Here is a 14326-nt window from a genome sequence, read left to right on the forward strand (position 1 = left end):
TGCGTGACAGATTCAAGGAAGGAACCTCTACGAGTTTTTAAATGGTAATTGGTAAATGGTCTGCACTTATATAGCGCTTTTCTACCTATTATCACTCAAAGCACTTTACACTGCTTCTTATTCACCCATTCTCACACACACACACACACACACACACACACACACACACACACACACACACACACACACACACACACACACACACATCGATGGGGGAGCTGCTATGCAGCTGGCCAACACTCACCGGGAGCAACTATGTTGGGGTTCAGTGTCTTGCTCAAGGACACTTCGACATGTGACCTGAGGAGCCGACAACTCAGTGTTCTGCATGTGTTTCGTCTGTAGCGTTTATCTCTTTTGTCAGGGCTGAGTGCTGCCAACGGGGGCGCTGGTGATGACTCTGTCTCTGTTTGCCTTGTCAATAAAGCACCGAAGAAAAAGCCACGTGTAGCTGTGCGCATGCGTGCTGCCTGCTATTGTTTGTTGTCGGTTTCCTAGGGCATTGGTGAGAAAACACCGCTAAAATAATTGTTAGAACTGTACTGGCAAACGTGAAAGTGAATTTTAATGCTTATTAAAATGAACATAACAATAAGATGTTTGGTATCACCGTTGTCTCTGAGTCGTTTTAGCCATAACATTTGGAAAAATCTGTTACAAGAGGCTAACTTTATATTTACCTAGATACTGATAATTATTTTGAACCAATTAGGTGGATTTACTGTAATTGATGAATAAAAAACTATCCTTACACAACCTTTAAGCACATTACTCATGTAAAATTATGACATTGTGTAATTATAATGTAGACTCTTGACTTTCCAGCTGATTTTCTCAGATGGAGCCAGTGTGTGAAAAAGTCCAAGGAGGCAATGATGAGAAGGAGCAGCATCAGGAAGAACCTGATGAAGAACTTGATGAAGAAGCCATGCTGTGGTCCATTCAGGAGGCTCTGGAGAGGCAGACCCTGCAGATAGGAGCATCAGCCTGTGGCGCCACAGCAGTTGTAGATGTGCTGAAGGCCCTTGGCATCAATGTGGCCCCAGAGGAAGTTGACAGGTGTGTCCAAACACGCCAAAGAAGGAACGAATCTCCGCTGCCTGACTATCTCCTGTCCCGGAGCGAAGCTGGTAAAATTCTTGATGTTTGGGTGATGTCACATGTCCCAAAAGTCCAAGAAGATTCAACTAACCCAAGCTAATATGCTGTTATCAGTCTAGAAAGTCAATATACATATATATAAGTCAATAAGTACTTATTGTTCTGTCAAAGGTTCCTGGTGAATTTTAAACCTGTTCCAGATGTTTTAGTAAAATGTAAACGAGCAGTTAAATATTTACAGGTCCTTAAGAAATGTGAGAACTGTCTTCACCTTTCACAAAACTTGTGCTCTCCATTAATCTGGTTTTTTTTACAGTATAAACCTAGAGTACCAACTCTTGCCTATAATTTTCTTGATTAATTTATTAATCATCTGGTTTAAAACATGTCAGAAAATAGTAAATAAAATAAAAAATAAATAAATTTCCCTCAGCCCTAGGTCATATCTACAAAGTCTGCAGTTGCTAATGTGTAAGACAAAAAGGCTACAGCTACAACACACATGAAAAGCTGGAATAAACAATTTAGGTTTTATTGAAAAATACCTGCAAAAGTTATTCCGTTGTTCCAATAGATGTCAATTATCTTTCAAACTGGTTCAGATTGTTGCAGAGAAGCAATGAAAGTATTTCGAAGTTTAACTAAAATCCTTAGGTTTGTCCTATAGTACAAGCCTTTTCGCACCTGACTTATTTACTCAGATGTTCTGAAAGTGCTTCTAAAGTTTTCCTGTGTAAAACTTTGTCATTTTATTATAGTACTAACTCTGAGAAATGTGTCTATAGATGGTGCGTAAAAACCATTCACTAAATTGGCAGATATTACACTATAAACACTTAGCGTGAGCTCAAAGCTACCTCTCCCTGTTCAGTGACATTTCGGGTAATGAAATATTAATACATGAAGGACGACTTTGTATAGGTGCATATTTTAACAAAGCTCCACCGGCAGTGATATTTCAGGTGTCACAGATGCTAGCAGGGACTATAACTTCCCCGCTGAATGAGCCTCTGTAACGTCTTGAACCCATAAGCGCAGCTCCCTGCCAGTGTGACAGCTGGTTGCACTGCCAACCAGGCAAATTCAAAAGTACCCTCTTGAATTAGACAAAGAGTTTTATGTCTCTCAGAGGAGTGACTGTAATTGACTTTTTCAGCTCTGTTACACAGTTTTTACATTGACATTTCAGGCATTTAGCTCAAGCTGTCATCCCCCACGAGGTTCTAGGTGGAGAAGAATCACATTAGTTCAACTTAAGTATAATATAATAAACTGATATTGCTTTTCCATTGGGATTTTAGGTGCAACTCACGCTCAACTCATCCAAGGAGCAGAGGAGGCCAGTTCAGGGAAGGTAATGGGTCGTTTTTTCCACTTTCACCCTCGCCGCCAGGTGAAGCTTGTCCCCTGGCTTGCAAGATGGATCCGTAAAGGTGCCGTTCCTGTGGCGACCATGAACATGCAGCTGGCTGTGCTGGACGGAGAGGAGGTGCCCGACGCCTGGCACCACCAGCTCATATTTGGTGTCACATCTAATGCCGTTTTCATGACCAACCCTTTGGACGTGGGTGAGTAAAGGGAAGAAAACAACTCTGCTGTATTTCAAGAGAGTCGTGACATCTAATGATGCTTTTTCTCTTTCTAATTCTTTCAAGTTAGTGAAAGTGTGTTGCACCAACGACTCTGCAGTGAATCCGTTCTGCTGATTCGCCGAGAAGACGTCCTGCAGCGATTAACACCTGACTGCTCGCTGTCCAGCCTCTCACAGAACCAGTCTGATCTGCGATGGAAAGCCCTAGATGTTGAGGGTAAGTCCATCGTTTATGACTTTGTTGCTGCACTTTTCACCATGTTTTACACATTTTTGTCCTGCTTTTATCAGGTCAGGTGAGAGAGATGGCCTTAGAAGAGGAACAGGAACAAGATCGGCCCAAGTTAACGCACATCACGATCCCTGCAGCATACAGTTCAGGCATCACACTCTTCACCCAACGACACTCTGAGTTAGGACAGGAACTTCTCAGTGCTCCTGAACTTCTTTTGCTGTGACTGGATGTGCACACATGAACTCAAGACTTATTTATTGTGTGACAAAAATGTAAACGGATTAAACGTTGATCCCAGTGTTGAGAAACAGACATTTTGATAAATAGCAGTTTTCTGCCATGATTTTAATAAGGACATTTCTGCTGCGTGTACTTGAAAATGTCCCATGTACTTTTATTAATTTTAAATCGTATGTTACGACATAAGCAAGGTTGTTGATGCCTTCTTAGAGTGACATTACATACTGTTTATAAGTACTGACATTACTTTGTGTTTATCAAATAATAAGAAGATACAAATTCTCTGGATTACTGGCCATATTCCTTATAATACATCTATTCCATCACATACTTGTGAATTGACTATTGTAAGCTTTTGTACAAAATCTCTCCCTTATCTGCACCTCATTGCATCCAGACTTTTATCTAGAGCTATAAAAAAAAAGTTAGTCCTCTCAGTCCCCATTTGGCCACTTTACACTCTCTTCTAGTTAACTTTAGGATTGACTTTGAGGATTTATTGATTACTTTCAAAAGCAATAAATGGCAATGCTCCAGCTTATATTTCAGAGCAGTTATGCTTGTATCAGCAGGCTAAACTCTCTTGATTGCTCCAAAGGCCATATTAAAGGTGATGGAGTTACTGAAGCCAGTACACCCCAGTATTGGCACAGTAAAAGAAAGAATAGCCGGCTCAGTTTTTCATAATTCCATTAGGCCCTCGGAGTGTTTTAGGGTGCTAATAGCAGCCATACATTTTAAAATAGGAATTGTGTTTAATTCTGAATCCTTCCATCATTTTCTGCTGTCTCTTATTGCTGCTTACATTCTTTGGATGATATTTTGGGCAATCGTGGAAAAGAAAAACAGGTACAACTATATAATGCATGTTATACATTGTATATTTATAATTTATTGTGCAAAAACTATCCATGAGTAGTTGAGTCTTTGATTAGTCGTTGTTGTAATATTGAAATATTAGCCTTAGATTCCATTCTTTCTGCATAGTCAGTACTAGTACATTAGTACACTTCATTAAAAATATTAACTGCTTAAATAGAGCTTTCATCCAAAGAATCATTTAAACTTTTCAATCTACTACTGCAAATAATATTCTCACATATTGTCTATAAATCCTAGTTACATCTGTCTGAAATCTATCTTTATCTAAAATGTATCGTACAAATAAATGTATTTATTTATTTTCAGGAAGACTGTTTTTGGCTCGACTGCTGCCGACGTTGCTAGTTGACTACAATTCCCATGATGCACTCTACTGTTGCAACCTGAGGAAGTCGAAAACTCCGAAAGTTTTACCAAAACAAAAAAACAAACAAAAACCTCTCGTCACATATTAAGGTGAGAAACAGCAATATTTGCGAACAAGACAAAAAGCCTGTTGTGTGGTTTTTAAAACTTTTAGCAAACTTTGAGCTGCGTTTGTTCTGTGCGTCGCTTTGCTACGTTAATCAGGGTGAAATTGAATCCACGTGGTGCGACAACACTGACCGTGTCCACGGCCAGTGAGCAGAGGAGAAGCTCCCGACTGCTGCCCCAGCTGGGTCCCGACTAATTCCTGCTTCACGTTTCAACTAAAACCCGCTGGTGAGTGTCTTCAGGAGCGTCGTAGTTGGTAATTTCTGTGGTAATGTTGCTTGGAAAAAGTCGACTATGTTCAAGCCTAAACAAGGCGGAACTTTTGTGTTTCATTCGTGCTTTTTCAGCTTGTCCTAAAACGATGAAGAGTGATGGAAGTAATGAATTGCACGTTGGCTTATTTTGGTGACTGCATCAAAAAATAGACTATGCTATTTTTCACTGAATTGCGGTATAAGTGCGTGTATTTTCATTCATGTGCAACCATATTGCAGAGACACACTGTTCGTTAAATGTTTGTTCAAACATTGTTTTTTAACACTTAAACGTAAAGTCTCAATTTAGTCCTTCATTCGTCCCATGTCACGAAGTTGTATACTTCGTGCACTTATGTACTGTATGATTAATGAAAAATGTGGCTCAGTTTCTATAGAAACAGCTTTTCTTTTTACGGGTATTTAAAAGCCTGCAGTGTTGGACTAATGCATTTAAGTTGCTCCCTGTCATGTGAGTCACATGAGTGGAGTGATTTTAATCAAAGCCATTGATTTGATTTTTGTGCAACATGTGCCACCACTGTGCAACACTCGTTTAATACAAATTAAAATGAGTACAAAGGTGGTTTTTACCCAATGTGTGCAAATACAAGGCTTTACTCTAGCAAACAAGGCAATTTTAACAATTCTCAGAGTTTGATATGAAATCTGACCCGGCTTTGTTGGAGTTGTAGGGAACTCAAACCCGGAGCAGTTTATCATAAATGCTGCAGGGATGGAATTAAGAAAACCATGTTCAAAACAACATATTTGCAACCAAATCGGTTGAATCATTTGTTTTTATCTTTGTGATGAGAACCCAATGGTCCAAATGTGTTCAGATTTCTGTGAAGCGCGTATGCTGTGACACTTACTCTGGAAGTTGTTTCAAATACAGCTAATCATTAAATCACATTTCCAGAAATTTGAGATGGCTGCAAAAATCAGCAGTGGATGGGTGCATGTGTGGAGGGGGGGAAGAACTTCCTTCCTTCTGTTTAGCTCTAAAATTAGCATATGTGGAAATAATAAATACAATATTTGCTGAACAGAACATTAGTTTGCTTTAAAAACGAAAATATGATCCGGTCACTGCGTTCAGTGAATGAAACGACAGAGAGAATGACTGCACTGCCACACTGATGCTACAATGAGTGGTTGACTGTACATCAACCTGATAATGGCTTTGTTTTTCTATGCAAATGAGCGCCTGTTGTCAGCTGCTGGTGATTTGGCCTTGCTTGGTGACCATGGCATTTAATTGTTGACTTGTGTTATTGTTCTGGTTGATTGGACCCTTGTTAGGGTGGCATTACAAATAATGTACGACCCCAGGCCTCAGAAAAGGTCAGCAGTCCCTCACAGCTTAGTAGACTCCAGTTATAGGTCAGTCGTCGCATGCAATTAAATGGTTCCTTTTATGAATGATTAAAGGTGGATGAGAACTGTTTGTGTTCTATAGAAAATACAAAGGTGTGAAGGGTTTAATACTACATGTTGGAATTTAATGTTTCGTTCAGGTACCATGGCAGAACGGGTGCTGGTTGTTGGGAGCGGTGGACGGGAGCACGCCCTGGCCTGGAAGCTGGCCCAGTCGCCGCAGATACAGCAAGTCTTAGTGGCCCCGGGTAATGCCGGCACTGCAAAGTGTGGGAAGATCAGCAACTCTGGTAAATACAATCACTGGGGCTCTGTGGTGCAGTTTAGAGAAAACTGCAGACTGAAGGCAAATTAGTTGGAATATAAAACCTTGAATAAGTAATTATATTTCTATTTATTCAATCAATTCATGACTGGAATTATAATATGTACAATTAATGACTTAATTAATTGACAGCTAACTGTTGTCTTATTGACAAAATTGTTTAGAGAGAGAGAGATCTGTTATGAAAACAGTAAGAAAGTCAGTACATGGGGTTCTCCTGTCAACCAGGTTATATTTTAATTTCAAAGTATGACAAATCCGTTTTTCATAAGACACAACACTTTCTGTTTTGAACTCATATCTGCGGCTCAGAAGAAAATGTTTGCATTGACTGAATTAACAACATCACTGGCTTTATTGAAAAATGTTAGTCACACAATGGTGACTATTGGGGTCAGGCAGAGTGTAAAGGATGTCTGTGCTCACCCCCCCCCCCCCTTCCTTCTTGCAGAGGTGTCAGTAAGTAACCACTCCATTTTGGCTCAGTTCTGCAAGGATCACAATGTGGGGCTGGTTGTGGTTGGGCCTGAAGTACCACTGGCAGCTGGTAAGTGACCACTGGTGTTCAGGATGCTGCTTCCTGTGTCATCGTTGTATCTTTGTGTCATTCCTTTCTGTTGTGACATGCTCCAGGTATTGTGGATGACCTGACGGCTGCAGGTGTGCCCTGTTTTGGCCCTTCTGCAAAGGCGGCTCAGTTGGAAGCCAGCAAGAGCTTTTCCAAGGCCTTTATGGAGCGTCACGGCATCCCCACTGCCCGATATGGCTCCTTCACCGACCCCCAGGAGGCCTGCAACTACATCCGCATGTCAGTACAGTAGATGGACTCAAAGTCTGTTGTTGTTTACAAATGCTGCATCTGTAATAAAACAAGAATAACACCGAATGCGCACTGTTTATGGTAAGACGGTAACATCATTATTAGATTTGTTTTTATAGCCATTAAACACACAGGGTTAGTATCCTAATGCATAGGATAATGCTCAGGATTAAGAGTTAATGATGTGAGATGTTGTTTGTCACGTGAGAGGATGGAGAAAATGATTAAACAGCAACAGACTTTGACAAAGAATTAATCCTTTATACTTGTTTAAACTGATTTTTCTGGTCAAATAAACCATCTTGGGCAAAAAAAGCAGCCATATTCTGACAGTCCATTCTGCAAATGTTAAATGGTCCACATGAAATATTATATTATTTTTGCCAGTAATTCTGTGGGTGTTTATTATTACCATGCGACTGAGTTTGTTTGGTTGTTTTGGGGTGTGCAGGGCTGACTTTCCTGCCCTGGTAGTGAAGGCTAGTGGTCTGGCAGCAGGAAAGGGAGTCATTGTGGCACGAGACCAGGAGGACGCCTGTCAGGCTGTGATGGACATCATGAAGGTAAAGAACCTTCTTAAAATAAACATCAGCTCTTTTTCCTTCCTACACTTTCAAAAGCTCTTTATAGCTCATTGTCAATCTACGTTGGGAGTTTACCCGTTATAGGTGTGAAGCTGTGTCGCTCTTTTTGTAACAGGACAGAGCCTTTGGAGCTGCAGGGGAGACGGTTGTGGTTGAGGAGCTCCTAGAAGGAGAGGAAGTGTCTGTGAGTGGAGGGTTTTGGTTTTTTTATTTTTTCTACTTTATACAATTTCACCAACTTTAACTTATGATTATCAGAGAAATTGAGGTTGTTTCTTCTCCTTTTCCTATAGTGTCTGTGTTTTAGTGACGGCTGCACAGTGTCTCCGATGCCTCCAGCACAAGATCACAAGCGGCTGCAGGATGGTGACCTGGGGCCAAACACGGGTGGCATGGGGGCCTACTGCCCCACCCCGCAGGTACGTTTCTGTCCAATGAAGTTATAAGTGTTCAGGAAGGATCATAGTTAATATTTCCTCTCCTCTGCACCCTGGCTCCCCAGGTTTTGTTTTTGTTTTGAGATAAATTATAATGTGACACTTTTTTTCTCAATTCTGTGCAGGTGAGTCAGGAGCTGCTGCAGCAGATCAGAGAGACTGTTCTTCAGAAGACAGTGGACGGGATGCGGGAAGAAGGAACTCCTTACCGGGGTGAGAGCGCTTTCCTTTTCATGTCCCCTTTTATCGGTTATTGACTTTCAGTGCTGAGTGTAAACTTTTCTAATGAGTTTTTTTTTTTTTTTCTTCTGTGCATTTCCAGGTGTGCTGTATGCAGGATTGATGTTGACCCAACAGGGGCCAAAGGTGCTCGAGTTCAACTGTCGCTTCGGAGACCCCGAGTGTCAGGTGTGTTTCGCTGACTGTTGTCTGTCACTGGGTCTTGTGAATATAAACATAAAATTAAGCATTGATGTTAACGTTCACTCCTGTTCAGGTGCTGCTACCTCTGCTGAAAAGTGACCTGTATGAAGTCATCCTGCACACCATGAACGGCAAACTGGCCTCCAGCGCCCCCGTGTGGCACCAGGGCAGCTCTGCAGTGACCGTGGTTATGGCCAGTGCTGGTTACCCTGGTTCCTACAAGAAAGGAGTAGAGCTCACAGGTGCTGATGACACCTGCTAAAACAACAAGAGGGGAAAACAGCTGAAATATAACGCGAGTTAAATATTCTGTGGGACTGATGTGGTCAACAACCCCCCCCCCCTCCTAAAATTTGACTTAATCTGTAAAAGATTTCCTTTGCACTCTTGTGGAAACTTTAAGGTTTTCATGAAGACTGTTTCTATTTCTATAAATGTCATCACTCTAACTGATCACTCTCATTATACAAAAGTTGGTTCAGACATTTTCTTTAAGCTACCACATTGTATCTAGGATTTGATGACTTAGAAGTTAGTTAGTTTGATATCACAATAGTTTATTAGAATATTAGGGTAAAATATTAAAGGTGGGGGGGGGGGGGGGGGGGGGGGGATTATCTGATGTGAAACTTGGTGTCCCAAACTTTGAATTTCCACAGTAACCCTTGTGTTCCTCGTCAGGTCTGTCCCAAGTTGAGGACATGGGGCTGCAGGTTTTCCATGCCGGCACAGCTCTGAAGGAGGGAGGCGTGATCTCCAGTGGTGGCCGGGTCCTGACAATCACTGCGGTCAGGTCGTCTTTGGAAGCAGCCCTGCAGGCCGCCAATCAGGGGGTGGCAGCAGTTGGTTTCCCAGGCGCCGTGTACCGCCGTGATATCGGCCATCGGGCCATCGCCCACCTCACTCAACACAGGTGTGTGAGTGAGGGTGGTACAGGCCATAAAGTCACACTAATCAATTAAAACAGCAATCAATTTTTTTTTTGTTTCTTTTCCATGTTGTGTTTTCAAATATTTTGATTAATAAAACTATGGAACTGTGTCAAAGCTGTTCTTTAAATTATAAGTTAATAATTACAGTAGTGTGTGTGTGTGTTTGCACGTGAGCCCTCATTCAGAAATAGAAATGTAGTGAATTTTTCATCTGAAGCCTCATCAGTAAAAGTTGGTGCAGAAGCAGTGTAACTGTAGACGGGTGTGATACTACACTATACAGCTCATGAGTTGGTTCATTTCACTGTCTCTCTTACAGAGGTCTGACCTATAAGGACAGTGGAGTGGACATTGCCGCTGGTAACAAGCTGGTGGACATGATCAAGCCTCTGGCCAAGGCAACTGCTCGTGCTGGTAACTAAAGACTGTGCAGAAAAAGAACCTTTTATACATCTGAGTGATCAGACGTTTCGGTAACATGTTGCTTTTTTTTTTCTCTCCCCCTTGAGGATGTAATGCAGAACTCGGGGGCTTTGCTGGGCTGTTTGACCTGAAGTCAGCAGGTTTTGTCGACCCAATTCTCGTATCTGGGACAGACGGTGTGGGGACTAAACTTAAGGTGGGATTTCAGTCGTTTTCAATTCTTCACTTGCCTTTTTTTTTTTTCCCAGGATGGGGGTAAAGATTTGCCAGTGAATCTCTAACAATCATTATGACTATAATTCAGGTTTTTCATTCAAACTTAACGATTTGTTGTTACCAAATACAAATGTGGTCCCCGTTATTAAGCCAAAGTCCTTTTAACAAATTGGATTTTAATGAAAGTAGAAAACTCGTAGACAACCTAAGTCAGAATTGGATCTAAATTTGGATCTGTAATAAAGCAGCAGCAGAAGAGACACAATAATCTCAACACCGATTCACAGAAATGCAGATTTCATTAGTGTTTACGATGCGTCGTTATTCAATGTCCACTTAAACGCTGGTTTGACACCCCCAACACAAACACACACACTTGATAAGGCTAAACCTGCAGCAAGCGAGCCCACCTAATTATGGGATTTTCTGTTCCAACCCCTTGTAACTGTAAACTATTAATGTACTTTTACAAGTCTTCTCTCAACCAGCTGTTCACCCATCTGTTTTGAGCATATATTTATTTTGTATTTCTCAGATTGCGCAGGCTTGTGGGCAGCATGCAGGCCTGGGTCAGGACCTGGTGGCCATGTGTGTGAATGATGTACTGGCTCAGGGTGCTGAGCCGTTGTTCTTTCTCGACTACTTCTCCTGTGGAAGCCTGGATGTAGATGTGGCTGCCTCGGTGGTTGGGGGCATTGCTAAGGCCTGCAAGATGGCTGGATGTGCTCTGCTGGGTGAGATGAATGACACGTGACATGAGAAGAGTTATTACTACAAATATTGTATTTCCACTTTGAAAAGTTAATGATTCAGTGTCTTAAATCAGCATCTCTTTCATCTAAATGTCTCACATCTCAAATGAAGCGTTGCAGATTTTATACCTAAATCTTCTGCGTCCAGGTGGCGAGACAGCAGAAATGCCAGGGGTCTACGCTGCAGGTGAATATGACCTGGCTGGGTTTTGCGTAGGGGCAGTGGAGCGTGGAGCCCTACTGCCCAGGCTGGGGGACATTGCTGAGGGGGACCTGCTGATCGGAGTGGCCTCCTCTGGGATTCACAGCAACGGCTTCAGCCTGGTCCGCAAAGTACTGGAGCAGAGCAGCCTCAGCTACAGCTGTCCTGCTCCTTTTGGCAAGCAAGGACAGACTGTTGGTGAGTCACTCCACAATGTCTAAGGTCCTGCAGCTGGATATTTCGGTACAGACTCTTATATCCCATATTATGAGGTTAATATGTGAATTTGTCCAACACCACAATTGATATTGCAAATGTGAGGAGGTTTATGAAAGATTCTTAAACCAGCATCTTGGCATGGCCCTAATGATCAGGTTAGCTCCACTGCTACGTAGATCACTTCTTCTTTAGCAAAGCTTAGTGTAGGTTAAATTCCTGTTTTTGTAGAAGTAAGGTCCCTTGTGCTTCTTCCTACGAAGCATCATATTGGTTTTTAACTAGTCATTCTCTTTCAACAATAGGCTTGTTGACAGAAAAAAAAACATTTTTTTTGGCGTCCTCTCAGGTCAGGCCTAAAAATAACTTTAACCGCTGACTGTAACTCTGCTCCCAGGGGAGGTTTTGTTGACACCGACAAAGATCTACAGTTGTCTGCTTCTGCCAATCCTGCGCAGCGGAGCTGTCAAAGCCTACGCACACATCACAGGAGGGGGGCTTCTGGAGAACATCCCTCGGGTCCTGCCACAGCAGCTGGCAGTCGATTTAGGTGAGATGAAAGCACACTGACACTCCATCTTCATGTGTAACACAGGCATATATTAGTGTTGACATCAATCTGCAATGGTGGTTTAACTCCAGATAAAGCTGCATTTGTTAAACTCATTTGTGAGGGGGGGGGGGAGAGTCAGAATAAGTTTCATAAATATATTTGCTTGACCTTCATTCAAGTGTTTCCATTGCCTTTTAACATACAAATTGGAGAGGAACTGTGTTTTGTTATTAGAAACCTCAGCTGTCATTAATATTTACGGTGTTTGTTCATGGCTAAGACGCCTCTCGTTGGAGCATCCCCCCAGTATTTTCCTGGCTCCAAAAGGAAGGGGGTCTGAGCGAGGAGGAGATGGCACGCACTTTCAACTGTGGCCTGGGGGCAGTGTTGGTGGTTGCCCCCCTGGATGCGCAGAGGGTCCTACGCCAGCTTCAGGCTCATGAAGAGGCCTGGATTGTGGGTTCACTGGCCCACAGGCAGCCTGGTGAGCCACTCATCATTCTTGCATAAAAAGCGTAATTTCAGAAAGTGCAAAAAATTAACACCTTTTTTTTTTTTCTCTTAAACCCCCCTCCCTCCGGGTGTATGCAGGTGCTGAACCTGTGGTGGTCCATAACCTGAAACACAGCCTGAATGCAGGACCAGCTTCCAGAGGGGAGGTGGAGGCTGAGCAAAATGGTGGTTGCCATAGAGACAGCAGCATGCTGAGCAAAAGGACCAGAGTAGCTGTTCTCATCTCTGGCACAGGTGTGACTTTGTTAATGAATTGAGAGTAGATTGTCTCACCAGCTTTCAGAATTGTATTTTATTACAACAGTTTTTGTAAGAACTTAACAAACTAGATATAACATGCTTATAAGTGAGCTTTAGATGGGCCAACTGTGTTCACTAAGTATGTATTGATATTACAGGCACCAATCTACAAGCCCTGATTGAGCAAAGTAAAAGTCCATCCAGCTCAGCAGAGATTGTGGTCGTCATCTCCAACAGACCTGGGGTTCAGGGCCTGAAGAGAGCCTCCCTGGCTGGCATCCAGACACGGGTAAGGATGATAAGCAAAATCTGTATGACCCACAGTTAATGTTATTGCTATAAGATCTGAGGCTTTTACAAGTCAGGTTTATTGAACTGGCTACTGTACAAATAAGTAGTTGGGTTGTCTTAATTTGCAAAAATGTCAGACTTCAGTAATTTATTGGTCACATTAATACTTGAAAATGCATATTTTGATTTGAGTACTGCTACTTAAAAGTTGCAGTCAAGTAATGAGGAAACATTGACAACTTGTTTAGCAGGTTATTGTGTGTATGTGTAGGTGGTGGACCACAAGCTGTACGGGAGCAGAGCTGAGTTTGATGGCACCATTGATCGGGTGCTGGAGGAGTTCGGCGTGGAACTGGTGTGTCTGGCTGGATTCATGAGGATCCTCACGGGAACTTTTGTCAAGAAATGGAACGGTATGAACGTGCTGTTTGGAATAATATGTTTATAACTCAGTCAAAAGGAAAATGTATTTCACTGTGTGTTTATTACTGCAGGAAAACTACTCAACATCCATCCATCCCTGCTGCCCTCCTTCAAGGGGGTGAATGCCCAGAAGCAGGCCCTGCAGGCTGGGGTTCGCATCGCTGGCTGCACTGTCCATTTTGTAGCGGTAAGTACAATATAGTGACTACATCCATCACACCCCAAATGTCTGAATTCAGGAATCACAGTGCAGTTGTTTTCTTCTGTGTAGGAGGAGGTGGATGCAGGGGCCATCATAGTCCAGGAAGCAGTGCCAGTGCTGGGCAATGACACTGAGGAGAGTCTCTCTGACAGAATCAGAGAGGCTGAGCATCGAGCTTTTCCTGCTGCTCTACAGCTTGTGGCCAGTGGCACAGTCAGGCTTGGAGAGGATGGACACATTGTGTGGAAGTCAGAGTTAAAGTGAAATTTAACTTGCTTCTATTATTTACACTAACCATGCAGATTGATAAACATTCAAAACTAGTATAAGATACATTGTACTTAAATGCACTACTTTATCTGAAGCCTGTAAATGCTTAATAAAAAAGGTCAATTGTTGTGCTGCACTTATCGGTATAAAATCCTGTGTTCTATTACACCATGTACTAATTGTAAAGGATATTGGTGTAACTTCATGTTTGGTGGAAGCATAGGACAGACAGTCTCTCATTTCCAGCTCTTGTGGACAACGATGACTCTCCCTTCAAGCCATACTTGCTCAGAAAATGGATGATCTCCTCTGGTGAGGAGAAAAAAAAAAGGGGTTAAACTTATTAC

General features: G+C 42.3%; 3 protein-coding genes across 7 annotated transcripts in view; 2 read left to right on the forward strand and 1 right to left on the reverse strand.

Annotated features, from left to right (window-relative positions):
- Nucleotides 1-423: 423 nt before the first annotated feature.
- On the forward strand, nt 424-3455 carry LOC137126160 (uncharacterized). Its single transcript, XM_067502648.1, has 5 exons — nt 424-505; nt 826-1130; nt 2403-2669; nt 2757-2909; nt 2984-3455. The coding sequence occupies exons 2-5, from the start codon at nt 839-841 to the stop codon at nt 3148-3150; spliced, it is 879 nt and encodes a 292-aa protein (XP_067358749.1). The 5' UTR covers nt 424-505; nt 826-838; the 3' UTR covers nt 3151-3455.
- A 922-nt stretch (nt 3456-4377) lies between these two features.
- Nucleotides 4378-14292, forward strand: gart (phosphoribosylglycinamide formyltransferase). 2 transcript variants are annotated; one of them, XM_067502640.1, is made up of 24 exons: nt 4378-4505; nt 4620-4751; nt 6298-6447; nt 6934-7029; nt 7116-7290; nt 7754-7865; nt 8002-8070; nt 8180-8305; nt 8449-8536; nt 8646-8731; nt 8820-8988; nt 9428-9659; nt 9998-10092; nt 10188-10297; nt 10853-11051; nt 11218-11469; nt 11885-12037; nt 12321-12524; nt 12632-12787; nt 12952-13082; nt 13356-13497; nt 13579-13694; nt 13779-13950; nt 14171-14292. In XM_067502640.1, the coding sequence occupies exons 3-24, from the start codon at nt 6303-6305 to the stop codon at nt 14200-14202; spliced, it is 3060 nt and encodes a 1019-aa protein (XP_067358741.1). In that variant the 5' UTR covers nt 4378-4505; nt 4620-4751; nt 6298-6302; the 3' UTR covers nt 14203-14292. The 2 variants fall into 2 exon arrangements, with proteins under 2 accessions (XP_067358741.1, XP_067358742.1); XM_067502641.1 differs by lacking the exon at nt 14171-14292 and having other exon boundaries at nt 13779-14115.
- The window catches only part of n6amt1 (N-6 adenine-specific DNA methyltransferase 1), a 32956-nt gene continuing 31456 nt past the window's right edge, over nt 12827-14326 (reverse strand). For all 4 annotated transcript variants that reach the window (XM_067502651.1, XM_067502649.1, XM_067502650.1 and 1 more), the window contains one exon: nt 12827-14288. In XM_067502651.1, coding sequence (XP_067358752.1) covers nt 14182-14288 — 107 coding nt within the window. In that variant the 3' untranslated portion in view covers nt 12827-14181. The remainder of the gene's footprint in view (nt 14289-14326) is intronic.

This window comes from Channa argus, chromosome 4 (assembly GCF_033026475.1).
Source record: "Channa argus isolate prfri chromosome 4, Channa argus male v1.0, whole genome shotgun sequence".
Classification (NCBI taxonomy): Eukaryota; Metazoa; Chordata; class Actinopteri; order Anabantiformes; family Channidae; genus Channa; species Channa argus.